Source organism: Syngnathus acus, chromosome 10 (assembly GCF_901709675.1).
Source record: "Syngnathus acus chromosome 10, fSynAcu1.2, whole genome shotgun sequence".
In the NCBI taxonomy this organism is placed as follows: domain Eukaryota; kingdom Metazoa; phylum Chordata; class Actinopteri; order Syngnathiformes; family Syngnathidae; genus Syngnathus; species Syngnathus acus.
Window position 1 is genome coordinate 13,359,995 of NC_051095.1, and position 15,572 is coordinate 13,375,566.

Genomic DNA, 15,572 nt, shown 5'->3' on the forward strand with positions numbered 1-15,572 from the left:
GAAGGCTTTTTGAGGTCAGTCGGTCAGTCTGAAGAGCTGATATGTAAGCCACAAGAGGGCAGAGTGCAACTCAAAACAGCTTTGTGTCACAAGGGCTGGTCATTTCCAGCAGCGTTTTGGGCCCTGGGCCAGAATGATGCTTCCTTTTGCATAGTTTTTAACCAATACTATGTTGAATTTCCACAAAAGTATTAAAAGAGGCATAATGTACCTTTTCGTAAAGTAACCACAACTTGCCTACTGCCCAATGACTGCTGGGATAGGCTCCAGCACGCTCCCGACCCCCGTGGGGACAAGCGGTACAGATAATGGATGGATGGATTAATAGTTGGAAAAGTTGAAGTTGTATCTCGACTGCGTGTGTTAATTGGTGAGAATAGATATCTCTGAAAATGCTTCCCCCCCTATTTTTATGTTGCACCAAGAATCCTGATATGCATGGAGGGATTCCAAGAGTGACTTCCACCCTGCAAAAAAATGCAAATGTGGAAGCAGTGGATTTTCATCTGTTTGACAAGGCTTAAGCCCCCCCCCCCCCCCCCCCCCCACACACACACATAGAGTAGACACACTGTTTTGGTGGCTGTGGATTTTTATTAATTACGTATACCACTCTCTCTAGACCAGACCATGGCTTGTGCTATAAGTGACTACAAAAGTGTCCAAAAAAAGCCTACTAGAAAATCTTAACTTTATTTATTGTTAATCAGAGGCAATTTCAATGGTGGCAGGTGTGCTGACACCCATTTAACATTTCAATTGTGTTCTACACGCGATAGGTCACACTAATGGTGGGAAAAGTTTTTGAACTAATTTATCCTAGTCTCGCTTTCTTTTTTTTAAATTCGCATAATGTGTGGATTTTTATATCCACTGTGTGTAATAGGAGTAGAAACGCCAACGCCTGTTTAAATTAGTCATCTGTATCATCACGTGTGCTATAAAACATAAAAGCCATTGCGTTCACACACACACAGACAGACAGACACACACATGCACACACACACACGCGTTGCACAACATCGAGGAGGCAGGCCTCTTGTCACTGTTGCCTAGCAACCACGGGAACCACAGATCCAAATCCCTGTGGTGGCGAGCTGATGTTGAATTAGGCGGCGTGGGGGGAAAACACAGGCAATCTTTGGAAATGAGGAGGAGGAGATATTGTGGAGATCTTCTCCCTGTCTTTGGATATGGAGACTCTTCGTCCTATTTTAACATCCACTCACAGCTTGCTGTGTTTAAAAATAATGCTTCTTCATCGACATGTTCACTCAGTATGCTGCCCATGCATTATTTAGCAAGGCATTGTGAGTATAAATAGTCACACTTAAGTCCATCATTATGCAAATTCATGTACGTAAGAAAGCAATATACAATGACTATACTATACACCGTAGGCATGAGTAAAAGGCCCGCGTGTAGAGTATGCTCTTGAGACAACTGAATGTGTGTATAAATGTTGCAGTCCTCACAAGCGACTGCAGTGGTGCTACTGCTGCACCAAGGCTCAGCTCCGCGTGATTTGCATGTAAACTGTAGTCTGCACTGTACATACAGCATAAATACTTTTCACAATGGAACTCTATGCTGAGCTTGCTTGATTTTCTTGCACTGTACTGTACTGTTTATATGTCCATGATGAGAGACTTGAGGACATGAGAGAAACAGACCTGTGGTGCGAGAGGGATAAGCTATGTTGAAAATGGATGGATGGGTCTAGTAAAACGTGTGAGTTGAATGAGGTCAGGAGGGAAAATAGAGACATCTTTGTGGTTTGATGAAGACATGGTAAAACTTGCTCTGATAGGCATTATGTTAATGACAAAAATGCCATTGAGCAAATGAAGACAAAAAATATATGGAGAGAAACATGTTTTTGTAAAGTGTTAAAGACAAATGAGAAAAAGTTACTTGACGTGATAAAGAGATAAGAAAAATAGTGATGAAAATAAGAAACGTGATGCGCTAATAATTTAGGAATGGCTTGATGAGGTTGAGCGAAAAAGTTTGATGCAATAAATCCATGAGAAAATGTCAAATGTATTGATAGTTGCATTTTATATCCTTTTAATTGAGGTGTGTTTGAACACAGACAGACACTATAACAATACTCACAGGGGTACATTTTCTTTATTCTCTGTGAAAATGACTACAATGACCACTGTTTTATTAGTCACAGTAGTTGTAAAAGTCTTCTCTGTTTGTGACTTCATACTACCCCTGGGGATCAATAAATTAATCAGAAAGAAAACTGTGATATTAGTTCTCTATGTTTTAAATCGGTAAATATTAAAGATTGCTATTTTACTTCAACCATTTTGGGGTGAGGCTGGAGCTAATTATTTGCTTTTTCAAATACTTCAAGGTGGAAAGATGATTTATGTGTAACTGCTGTGCACTCGTAAATTTGATTTAACATGTCAACAACCCCTTTATAGAAGGAACATTTTACATGATAAATACTTTTCTTAAATCACGGTCACCTCCAGCGTCGTGTTGTTTTGTTTTTACCCCCAACCTCTGTACCAGTTCATTTTAACCTGTGCACAAAAGAAACCGCCGGAGGGGGTCGCTCAAACCAACCACCACTTTAAACATACCAACCCTTGGTATTTGCGACTAATAATTTGGACTAAATTGAATCAACTTTGCTGCCGACTGAAAAAGCAACCTCTTTGCAGCCTGTTATCACATTTCACCCCCATTGCGGCTGAGAGTGGTTGTGTCCGACGAGCGAGACGCCGCCGCCTCCCTCCGCCTCACTAGTGATGTGCATTCCACTTCTTTTAAGTGAACTGGATCTTTAGAATCAATCCACTCAAAAGATTCGTTCAAACGAATCGTTCAACGAAACGTCACGGACTCGTAAAGTCCCTCCTCCATCTATCGCTCGCTAGTGATTAGTCGTTCGCGAAGATTCACGAGTGAGTGACGTTGATGCTATACCAGCCGACACACGTTATGGCGACATTGATGTTTTAGTTTTGTATTTGTTGGGTTGTAGTTGATGGGTCTATAAAATAACCTAAAATAACCTAATATAGACGTCTATAAAATAACCTAATTTAGACGTCTATTTTAGGTCTATATATAGACGCAATTTAGACGTCTATAAAAGTACATCTCAAACCAGCAATCTAATGTGAAACTGCAGTCGAGGTGGCACCAGCTTCAATGGGCATTACCGACACCTACTAGTTGAAGTTATATGAACTGAAAAAAGAACGAATCACTTTAGGAAGTGATTCGATCACTCTCGTGCACTAAAACGATTCGTTCTTTTGAACGAACCGTTCACTCACGAGCCAACACTACGCCTCATCCCCGCCTCACTTAACGGCAGAGTCAGTCACACTCGGGTTGTACCGCGGCGGTTTGTTGAGGTCCGGCCGGGCGTAGTGACTACCGGGATGCCGCGGGGAACCACGAACACAGGAAAAGCAGGCTCCCGATCTCCACGCCCACGCTAGCAACCACGGCGCTGCGTGGGAGGGGATTTGAGGCCGTACTTTATCCCCTTTTCTTTCAAAAACTATACTGACGTTCTTGGAGAAGCTGCCAGTGGCGGCCCGACTGTGCAGCGGCGCCCGCTTGACAGGTGCCGTCGGTCGGCTCTGCGTGAGGAGATGCCGCCCGTCCAGAGAACCATGTCGGATCTTCGAACACGGGCGGACGGTATGTAGAATTCATTGCAACACAACTGACCAGTGTATTTTGATAAATCAACACTGGTCAATTGCAAGTCCGCATTTTTTGTAGTTGTTTCCTGGTGAGGGCAAAAGTAATGACAAGAGATGAGAATAATATTTTCTCACAAGAAAAGCCGCCTTTACATGTCGCGTTAAAAACTGCATTTCCGTCTATTGTCAGGCTTTTCCATCCCACTTAGTGCACGAATATGCACAGTAGAGTATGATGCACCGTCAGGGACATCATTAAGAATTTCCTTGCACATAAAAACACAACTGGAAATGCTCTCTCTCACACACACGAGCATGTTTCCTTTACTCACACACAACATGCTGTCAAACACTTTCACACACTACTGAAATGTTATTGCACGTTACCGTTTTCTCAAACACTACTGAAACACATTGACTAACTATTTAAATGCTGGAAGATGACTGAAACGCTCTCAAACACTACTGAAATTTTGAAGAAACTCATGGTCCTGACTGCCCCCCCCGTAAGTGTGTCTCCGTGTGTGTGTGTGTGTGTGCGCGCGCGCGCGCGTGCGTGTGTGGTGATGCCTCTTGAAGTGAAACAAATGTAGCATCAAGCTGACCTGGTTCTTGCCCATTCAGACAGGGGATGCCCAGCACTGGCTCTCCTGCCCACACAGCCCGAGCATGATCACTACACCAAGCCTGACAGCACACTAACAAGTGTCTGCTCACACACACACCAACACACATACATACTAAACACACACTACACACAGACATATACAACACAGCCATTGCTTCTCCCCGGGACCCCTTCACTGCACCAGTAACTTTCCACTGCAGGCTGAAAATAATGCAGATGCTCAAAAAGAGGATCCATGAAATAGTTGCAAACATGTGTGTGACCAAGATGGTTACCGTCGTTTGTGCACATATTTAACCCCCATGCATATATGTTGAATGTTTTATAAAATGTTTTATATTTGTTTTGTGGCTTACCTTGATCTCTGACCTCACCGGACAAGGGCAATAACTCACACCATCTCCGGGGATTAATAATACCATGTCATGTGGTCTATACTAATTATAGTGTGGATGTTTCTCTCTCTTTGTGAAACGGGATTTACGGTAACAGCAGTTTCAGGCAAGTATTGAAACATGCAGTCAGTTTTTGTCATATAGAGTAGAATAGAATGCCTTTATTGTCATTCTACAACAGGTAAACAACAAAATTGGGAAATTCTGCATGCATTGTTTTGAGTAGGGGTGGGGGGGGGGGGCTGTATCCGCATCTATTTTATACGTATATTCCATTACTCTGGGGACCACTCTTAATTTGTTTCGTGTTAGAAGTGCAAAGCCAGCAGAATCAAATTCCCAATACTGTCTACTGGCTCGCTCGAGTGACAGATTTGTACAATGGGACACCCCCGATGTTGTACAGAATTTTACTATACTTTACTTAAAGAGACAACAATGTGTAGCTACACCTCACATCCAAATTTTGTTTAATAATGCAAAATCCATTTTCTTCCTATTATTCAGTTAATTGATGTGATAATCTATAAAATAACACATTATAAAATATTCCCTAGTTGTAGCCCGACATATTAGTGAAATTAAGGTTGATGTATTTATTTTTATTTTAAAAGTGGTCAAATTCTTCTTACATTTACCATACAACTTTATTGATATAGTGTCTTTCACAACAGCTTCAGGTGCAACAAAGCGCTTTATATACAACAAATCATTCAACTACAAAGACAGTGAAAACTGTAAACACGTTATTTCTAAATAAACAATAACTATATGATAATTTCATATGGCACATTAATGGCCCAGAGCGCACTGGTTGGAAATCAATGCTTTATAGCTTCATCTGTAATGTATTTTTGTATGTATTGTTGTCGTAGTTAACTGTGGTCTAGAAGTGCACAGCATCGTTCGGAGAGCCTAACTGTAAGAATTCCCTTCTTGTGTATCTTAATAAGCTGACTAAATATTCTAACAGCTTCTAGTTTGATTGTATTGTAGCAATAGATTTGTTCCAAATGTTGTGGTTGTGTGGTGCTTGTAAGTATTTGCATCTCTCTTCTGAAACGCACCAACCCTCACACACGCCCGACAGCCAATTTGTACGCCACCTTTGAGCTGATAATTACAAGGCAATTTGTCATCCTTCTCAGCAGCACAACTGAGATGTTTGTGTTATTGTTACCGGAGACCTGTGCATTCTACTGGAACAAAGCTAAATAATTCAACACTAATATGGAGTCCATAGAAAATTGATGCCGCGACTGCAGCCGCATGAGTGAGAAGCCTCGAATAAACCAGCAACTAGACACCAATTGAAAAACGTGTCCTTTTGGGGTGTTTTTTCCATTTTCAGCACACTCGTTTTATTTTTAATCAAATAGCACATGAGGCGGGCCTCCATCGAGAGAGAGAGGGCAGTCCTCTCTGCCAAGCTTACTGCCTAATCCGCCAGCCGCCCGTACATCATTGCACACATCCGAGCCTTGCCCACCACGTGCCGCCTCACCCCTCACTGCCCCCTGTCTGTCTGCATCCTCAGCTGTTGCCAAAACAAATATACCTAGGTGACCTTCACAAAATGTACACATTATGGTAAAAACAAATCTACGTTTGTCAACTTTAGGACTTTTGTGAGGGGTTCCTCAATTAGCCACAAGCTTCTTAATAATACATTGCGCATTGGAAGCCATCTTTAAAACAAAACGTGTAAAGTATGTGACGAGTGGAAAAAATAAATATAACGCTTACAGCGATGACTGGGGAAAGTTTGATGTAAAGGTTTATCGATCCTTGCATCTGCTCCCTAAACTGACTATCCAAGACCATGCGTGTTAAAGCAAGACAGATGGCGCCGAACGTCCGTTTTGCGGCCTCGCACGCTTATCTGCCAAATCCTCTCTCACGATTGACATCCCCACAGAGAAGCCATGCATTGATCAAATGATTGTCGTGTTTTTCTAGTTAATGACTGCTTTTCAGCATCTACTTAGCCCCGCTGCAATTCTTGAAGGTGGGAAAGTCGACTGCTACTTCTTGAAGCTATCTCTAACATTCAGTCATTGAAGCACCCACCCCCTTTAGACAAGTCTGCCTCAATAGTGATCTTGGAAGGTAGACTGGGGATAGACTGTTTGTTTCTGTCTGATGGGGTTATGAAGTGGTGGATCTCTGACTGAAGAGCATGTTACACCAATGGATGGAATGATAATGAATGTTTTGTTTTTCTACAACCAGTGCTTCCGCATTTTAGTTCGCTTGTTGGTAAGTCAGTAACACTTGAAGCAGTTCAGTAACTCGGTGACGGCGACGAAATAAAAAACCTTCACGGTTTCCTCACTCACAACAATAGATACTAATTGACTTAAGTGTTGTTGCTGATATGTCGCACAGATGCATGTGCAGCAGAAAAAGCCCCTCGAGCCTGCACGTGCCATATACTAGGAGAGAGGTTAGGCCTTTGACATTAAGTCGTGTTATGGGAGTACCATATGAACATACAAATAATTTTATCCAATGACACTTATTTTTTGTTTTTGTTTCCAAAAATGGTTGTCTATTCACCAAAAATATTCTACAGCCCATGTCTTTCCTTCTGTTATTGCTATAATGACAAATTTGGTGTCAACATAACACAATTTGGGGGTCAAGGATTCGAGCAAAAAGGGTTAACTTTTTACAAACCAATTTTTTCCCCCATATCATGAGCATCGAGGCATAACTATGTACATAAAGAATTGTGTCGTCAGTGTCATTGAGTCATTAATTCACAATATTCTTTAATGATTTCAAAGACACGAGTTTGTGACAACCCTACTTGTTTCCTTCAAGCAGTCCTTTGCAGTTCAGCAGTACTGGTCGGAATCTTAAATCCTGGTCTAAACTGTGTAGGCAAGATGGCGATTCCTGCATCACCTATGGAAAGAGTGTGACATAATAGCAGTAGCATATAACATCATTTGTCCACAGGTTTAACCTCCAGTTGTGCACTTATGAAATCGTCAACTGGCTCTATTGTTCCTAGAACAAATGCCAGACTCCTTTACATTCAGGTTATAGCCAGCCGAGAGCATCAATAACCATCCACTCTGTGTGTTTCTGCCTCAGTGGACTGCACATCACATGGCCCTCCCTCACTTTGACCATTCATAAAGTGGGGGAAAGCTTCCCGTCCATGCAGATCTCTTGCAAATCCTAGCCAGGCCAGCCCCGTGATGTCACAGATAGCCCCAGCTGCCCGTGTCATCTCGTGTCCCTGGGCCGTTCCACTGTAGTCTGTCGAGCCTATAGAGAGGGGGAGATTAATCCAGCAGCTGCCCTGTTGTCGCTGCAAGGGCCGGTTACAGCATTGTGATCTGATAAGCGACTTATCGATGTTGCTGTAGCTTGAATTGAGGTGGTATTTATAGCCCCCCTGCAGCTTTGTCCCTCATTCACAAATGGTGAAGATGACAGTGCGGGTGGTGACGATGTCGGGACCGAGATTCCTATGAATAGACTGTGGCTGCTCTTTCTACTGAAATATTTATCTGCGGTGAATGAATAATAGATCTTTCCTCAAATGATATTTGAGGCTTGTTGAATTTGGAGAAACAAAAACTGCCAATTGTTTGTGCCTTCAAATGATTTTCTTGAAGACCAATGGGCCTTAGTCTCCAACTCTTAGAAAGTAGATCTTAGTGTACATCGTAAAAAACCCCACATACTGCCAATTAGATCACTATATCACAATATTCTCGGCTTATTTTGTGGATGTTGTACTTAGTACATAAGCACTGACCAGTAATTGTTGACTATAAGACTATCATTGTCCCTGTCACGGATGCCATTGGGTACATTTCATCTTGCCCGTGTTGACGGCCGCGACTGCAATAATTTTCCACCCCCATCATTTCGACTTGACCTGAGCTAAAGCATTGCCACCTCCGATGTCATAAATTTCATTGGGGATGCTTTACTCTTTAACCTGTTTGAGCTTCCCTCGCGGTGTCACAAAATCACTAACAGCTAAGGGTTTGTCTCTGAAATAATTTCGTAATACAAATCCAATGTCGTGCCATGTATGTTACCATTTCACACACAGTTCAGATGTTTGAGAGTGTTTAGATCCTCTGGATATTCCACAAAACCGACAAGTGAGAAGACTAGCATATGTTCTTTGGTAGACCCACGGGGCACCATCTCTGAAATATGCGACCCCTCGAGACTCTAGTTCCTCCCTGTTGTCTGTTGGCTGACACAAGCAATACTCCTCACATGTAGCCTGCCTGCAAATCTATTACGACAATGGCTGGCATTGACCCTTCCTCCAACGGCTTCCCCTTCAGAGCTGTTTCCTCTTGCTTTCTAAGTAACACCTAGACTTGTTGGGGTTGTTCTCACTTCTTTTGCCTAAATAGCCATCTAGCTCGCGTGGTTTTCGTTATCTGGCTAGGCCTGTGTCCTTATTGATGAGATGTCGCAGAACCTCAGCTAATTTAATTAGTGGAGAAAAAAGGTACACCTTGCTCTTAGGTGACATTAGAGATAGCTCGCACTCCGACCTCTGTGGCTTGGAACATTATCCTCACTGATTGGGATCCAAGGAAACGCCGTGGTTATTTACAGACGGAGATTCTTTGCCTGCGTAAATCCCTTCTCATGCTGGACACTGGAAAGAGGCTATTTTAAGCACGGGCCTAAATTCAGCTATAGCTTTTAAGTGTTGTGTTAAGAGGAGATGGAGAAGAACAAGAGATCTTAAGACACAGATCTGAACTAGTCTTGCGGTGATTCCTCAAGGCCTCACCGCACATGCGCAATGCGGCAGAACATGACTGCAATAGAGAATTGCAAAACAATGCCAGTTGGTAACTCACAACTGCACTTTGACTGACATTCTGCAATGGCAGTTTTAAATAAATTAGTGATTTTAAAAGTAAGTGGATGATATTGTTTTTTACCGTGGTACCAAATTAGTATCGAGAATTGTGGAAAATCACAGGTATTGGTACCGACAACTGAATTTCTGGTATCCTGACACCAGTAATTGAAAGCTTGCTGGTTCAGCCAACTCCAGTAAGATTTGGAAAACAGGATTTTCGGTAGTATAGTGGTTTGATGCAGCTGTACCGAGATCAATTCCCACTGATTGACTGGGATCGGCTACATCCTCTGGGATGACCCTGTATAGAAAATGGATGTATGAAAGATGCTGAAAACTCTAAATTTCTTCCCATACTTGTTACACTAATGCTACTCACTGACAGTAACAAGTTGTATTGCATGCATTTGGTTTGTCACGTTTTGTTGGAACTTCCTTCACAACCCGTGTGTGAAAGCAGCAATACTGAGGCTGGGTGTAGAAGGAGTTAAGAAGCAGCAATGGCAACCCCAACTGGTGCAATGCAGTACCTGGCAGGGGAACACGCTCCGGAGCATCCAGGGCTCATTCACAACTCACAGACACAACATGAATCACAGCCTTGGCGAGCTTTCCCGTTAAAGCCTCTCGCTGCTCTCAGACGCCATGCCAGCTTGCTCATTTCATACGTCTGCGTGGACACTAATACCTTGATCACCCAAACTTCACTCCAGCCTCTTTGACCTGAAATCTGTCAATCTTGACTTTGTGTGAGTAGCACTCGGGAACTCACTGTCGATCAGAACTTCTCTCATCGGTGCTCTGCTCTGACATTACTAACAAGAAGATATCCTGATTGAAATCGTATTTTAGAGACTACTTTTGGAATTCTTTGGATTTTTTTTTTACAGTCTTTGTAGGTCCAGAATTTCTCATCACCTTTGTGTGATCTGAACCCCCAAAAAACCTACACTTCCATCTAGGAGTGTGCACAGCAATGATTAGAGAATAGATTCTCAACTGATGCTTCTCGCCCAAGAGCTGGTTGTGCCATGGTTGAATGAATCGGTGTGCTGGCAGCGCCATTATCTCACTGCTCCAATTACTGGTGGATTATAGCTGAGTGCTGTGCATGGATTTCTTCTGTGGCACCAAATTTAATTGAAAACCAGTTTCAGATTTTAAAGCCAGACTAGGGCTGGGCATACTCATCGATTAATTTGTATTAATAACGCCCTACCCTAGTAGATTAACAATGGATGACATTTAGCAACAAGTGGTGCGTCTCACATGTGAGGATTTGACCGTAGCCCTTTTTTTTTTTTCTTTTTCTTAAAGCATTAAATGGCACTCTTCATGCTCTCTGTATTACCGTCTGAATCCTCACCCGGTCTTTCGTCACCACCGCGCTAATCCAATAAATCACCTGCACCAATCTGACGTCTGGGCGGGCTGTTGCGTAATGGCGCTGGATAACCGACCCGTGTTTCCCCTGGTGACCGAAATGGCTACAGGGGTGCGAGTTATATTTAGCCCTGAAGCGCATTGTGAAGCGAGCGGGGAGGGTGGTGGGAAGGAGCGCCTTCTCGTCACTCCTCGGTAATCCTCTCAGTGTAGCCAAGAGGATCATTAAAATAACAAGAGGTGTAAAGTAAGATTCCGGGCTTGCGTGACACCAGGGAAAAAGTGCAATTGGTAAGGTGATAGTTAGTTGGGAGCAGAGCAGGGAGAGTGACAACTGTCGGAAGGTTCTCGTTTTCCATTTCAAACTTGGGGGCACCTGTCTTTGAGTACTACCGTCTGTCTGTCCTTGTGCTTACGACACCGACCGCCACCAGCCAGCATTTACAGTACATGAGGGAGGGAGACAACTAAAACTCATGACAGAACTTGCGTATAAGATAATCCATTCTATGGTGACTTTCCTTAGATTCAGAAATACAGATGTCCAAAATTCTCTGATTTTTTATTATTTTTTTTCTAGCTCTTTCCGGTGAAACATTTTGGAAACTGCTATTTTTGGATAAAGGGTGACACAGATTTGTTTCTTTTATTTATTATTTTAGGGTTCATTTGTGACCCAGCATATTATTTATTCTGTTATAACTGCATTTCAGTTGGCTGTTAGTTGGCCTGTACAACTATTCAGCCAACAGTCAAAATGTTATCAATCACCGTTTTCTGAAATCTTACAGACCAAAATGATAATATTCTACCAATGAAGCTGCATCCCGCTCTATTAAACCTGTTGGGAGTTTGTCGTTATAATGCATGGGGCACAGAATGTGTGCAACACCAACATCATGAACACAGTGTTAACATCTTGCTTTTTTTTTTTTTTGACTGTATTTTCCTTGTCAGACTCTTTTCAACATTTGTTTTTTGAGCACATTCCTTATCGAGGCCATTTTGGTTTTTCATCTTTCAGGATACGAGAAGACAGAGGATGCTTCCGAAAAGACATCCTTAGCGGACCAAGAAGATGCCCGATTGATTTACCTTAACCAGCCACAGTTTACAAAGTTTTGCAACAACCGGGTCAGGTAAGAATTACTTTGTGTGAAACAGTATCTGTATACTACTTACTGCATATACTGTAGTTTTTAGCTGACATATAACAAGGTCATGTCTTGGATGAATAACTCAGCTTCCCCTTTTTTGCGTTTGTCTGATGATACAGTAGGCTCATTAGTCTCTGTGATTTGCAATTGATTTCCAGTCAGCGCAATACAGTTGCTATCCATGCTATCAACTGTAATACCACCCATTATTGCTTTTAACCCTCAACATGGAATATCTTGGGCCTATTGGGCTTCTTCAACGGCTTCCCTGGAAAATGTACAGGATACTTAACAATGACTGGTGAGCTGAAATTTGCCGCTGACGTGTTTTCCACGGTTAAGAAATCAAGATAATACTCCATACATAAAGTCAGCACTTTTCCCCGTGTGACTGTCTCTTCCTCTCCGAGGATCGCGCTGCTTTTAGCATTAAAGGTCATGCGTGTCAGGTCAGGCCATCCTCTGTCAAGGAATATTACTGTTGGCATTCTGGCTGCACGAGTCATGCGTGTATGCACGTACGCGATCATACACAAAGATTTGAACCCAACAACAACAACCGTGACTCAAACAATTAGAAGGGTACAATGACCATTGTATTAACTTACTTGAGTGGTTGTGTGCACTCTTTTGCAGTTTTGTTGATGTTGTCATGGATCCATGAAATGCAACGTGCAAAAAGGAGTTTGAAGAGCAAAACATGGACATTAACACATGACCCAAATTATCTGAAGTATATTATATACGCATAGTATCCCATGTCACGGGTTAAGACCAATGACTTTTTGTCATCATACTTTAAATTCAGTGTAACCTTTGATTCTGCACGTATTAACTCATTTCCTCATGAGTTAATACATGCAGATATACATATATTCTAAACTGATTGCAATTGGCCAAAAATGGACTGGTCTGACCAGCTTGTCAGTGTCAGGAATCCTGTGTGAGCAGCTGTGTTTACCTTGGATCAGGTGGACAATGATGCACTCTAGTGGGAACAGAATTTTCACACCTAATAGCCGCTAAGAGACATCATGTGATAATGTGTTGTCCTCTTTTGTGGTGCAGTATTTCAAATGGCTCTTCCAAGTGCCTTTGTCTACATTAACAAAAGAAAATACCCAAACCAAACAGCAAATTTCTTTAAAGAGCTGATGAGTTCAATTTGAGCAATACAATCAACCGCTAATCAATCAACCTGTAATTAATTAGTATAAAGAAATATATATATATATATATATATAATAAACATACAACCATATATATTATATAATTTGAGACTGGCTCCAATTGACATAAAAATCATTGACATAATAAATCTAGATATACTCTCCACGTGTACATTTTGGTGTTAACTAAATGTTGGTACGATACTTCAAACTACATTGAGCAGCCACGTTAAACACAATTGCTGGAGTAGGAAAGGTTGATTAGAGATTAAACATGAAACGGCTCAAGCTTTGGTTGTAATCCAAGCATATCAGACTAGGAAAGGAAGTGCCTTTCTCACATCGCCTCGGTCTATTTGGACATTACCAGGGAATAATGCTCCACATTACGCAATGTTTCAGCTTCTTTGTCAATGTCAAAGGAGGAAGTTCGCTGGACAGTAATGAGAGCTCCGACCGCAGTGCTGCCTCGTCAGATCAAACAAAGATTAGTGAAAAAGTAGTTACTGTACGCATGCACTTTTAGGCAAGATGAGGCTTGTATTGCAAGATAAGATTGATAGAGCCGAGGCTTAAAGGCTAAAACTTCAATCAGATTTGCCACCCGCCATTTCTACAGTATGCTAGCTCTAGGGAGGACGAGAACATTGGTTATGCATTAGCACTGTCAAGCTTACATGTCCTTTTTGAAGGGATTCATTCACTTAGTATCGCACAATATGGTGAAGCTAAGGGTCAGTTTCAGGTTTTCATCCAAAGCAAAATGAAGGACTTCAGGCAATAATCTAGAAGTATATTTTCCCTAAATATTTTTCAGGCAAAAAATCCAGAAGCATATTTTCCCTAAATATTTTTCGAGTGTATAACCTCAGCGATCTTGTTTTTTTGTTTTTGTTTTTTTTTGTTTTCAGTGCTGAAGATCACATCGACTTTAGTCAATCATCTATTGTATTTTTTGTCTCTTGGGAACACTGTTACTCGCTAATTAAAAGAAACGGATCGATACATGTCCGTTGCAAACACTTGGCAGACCACTTAGCAATGCAAATAATGTACTACTAATGCTAAATTTCGAAAATAAAAAAAATTGCAATTCATCTTGGGTGAACAAAAAAGTAAGCTCTCATAAACAGAAGTCAAAGCAGAAGTGCTTGGAGGGTCACTGCGAATTATTGATTGGTTGAGAGGACACCACGTACGTGATATGTAGGATAAATAATACATGCTCAAATGTTCTGTCGTCTAATACCACTTCCTTGTTTAGCTTGCTACTAAAAAAGAATAAAAATGATTACCATACCTGATAAAGAAAGAATGTTGTGTACCATTTGAGTCGTATTCAAGCAGGTTTTTTTTTTTTTTTTTTACTCCTCTACACATATTGCAGTGTGGGAACATGCCCATGTCCCTTTGTACCAAGAAAAAACAGCAACAGTTCTTTTGGTGAAGTTTCTTATTTGATATATACGGTAAATTAGTCTATAATGTACCTTGAGGGAGAGCAATGGACTCTTACGAACCCTTTAGTTCTATTAGAGACGGCAATCTTGGCGCCACCAATCAAATGTCCACTTAAAAACAATTACACTTTGCTCAGTATGACAAAGCTTGGTCACTGAACTTTACTTGACCCCTCCTTACTTTTGACAAGACTCTTCATCAGACTATTGTGTACTGCTAGAATTGGATCGCGCTGCTGTTCGAGAAACGCTTGGCTCCTTCATTTTGTTGTCCTCTCACCCATTCTATCCATTGATTTTAAGGATGCCCTACATATAAAGAATTGAGAAAAATACATATCGTATTTTCCGGACTATAAGGCGAACCTAAAAACCTAAGATTTTCTCAAAAGCCGACAGTCTGCCTTATAGTCCGGTGCGCCTTATATATGGACCAAATTCCTAAATTTAAACTGGCCCGAAGCATTGTGTCATGAAATCAATCATAAGTGGCCCGCTGAAGACTGAATGAATCATGAATCTAAAAGACTATGGATCATTATTTTGTGATTATAAAGTACCGTTTTTTTCCGTGTATAATACGCAAAATTTAACTAATTTATTGTCCTAAAATCTGGGGTGCGCATTATACATGGGTACAATTTTTTTTAAATTTTTTTTTTTTAATTTAATTTTTTTTTTTTTTTTTTTTTTTTTTTTTTTTTTTTTTAAGAAAATCATGGTACTGGTACGAGTATTGATTTATGTATTGTTCTCTTCTTGTCATGTTGTGAAAGAATGTGGGTTGAATAAATACCGAAAGAACAATAGTGTGTTTGTACTGTGCTCTGGTCATTTCG

General features: G+C 41.3%; 1 protein-coding gene across 6 annotated transcripts in view; it reads left to right on the forward strand.

The window, feature by feature from the left end:
* The first annotated feature begins 3,327 nt into the window (after positions 1-3,327).
* atp8a1 (ATPase phospholipid transporting 8A1) overlaps positions 3,328-15,572 on the forward strand; it is an 80,597-nt gene continuing 68,352 nt past the window's right edge. For 4 of the 6 annotated variants that reach the window (XM_037263066.1, XM_037263068.1, XM_037263067.1 and 1 more), the window contains exons 1-2: positions 3,630-3,678; positions 11,972-12,086. In XM_037263066.1, coding sequence (XP_037118961.1) covers positions 3,630-3,678; positions 11,972-12,086 — 164 coding nt within the window. Of the gene's footprint in view, positions 3,679-11,971; positions 12,087-15,572 lie in introns of all 6 variants that reach the window. The other 2 variants (XM_037263064.1, XM_037263063.1) reach the window with 1 other exon arrangement.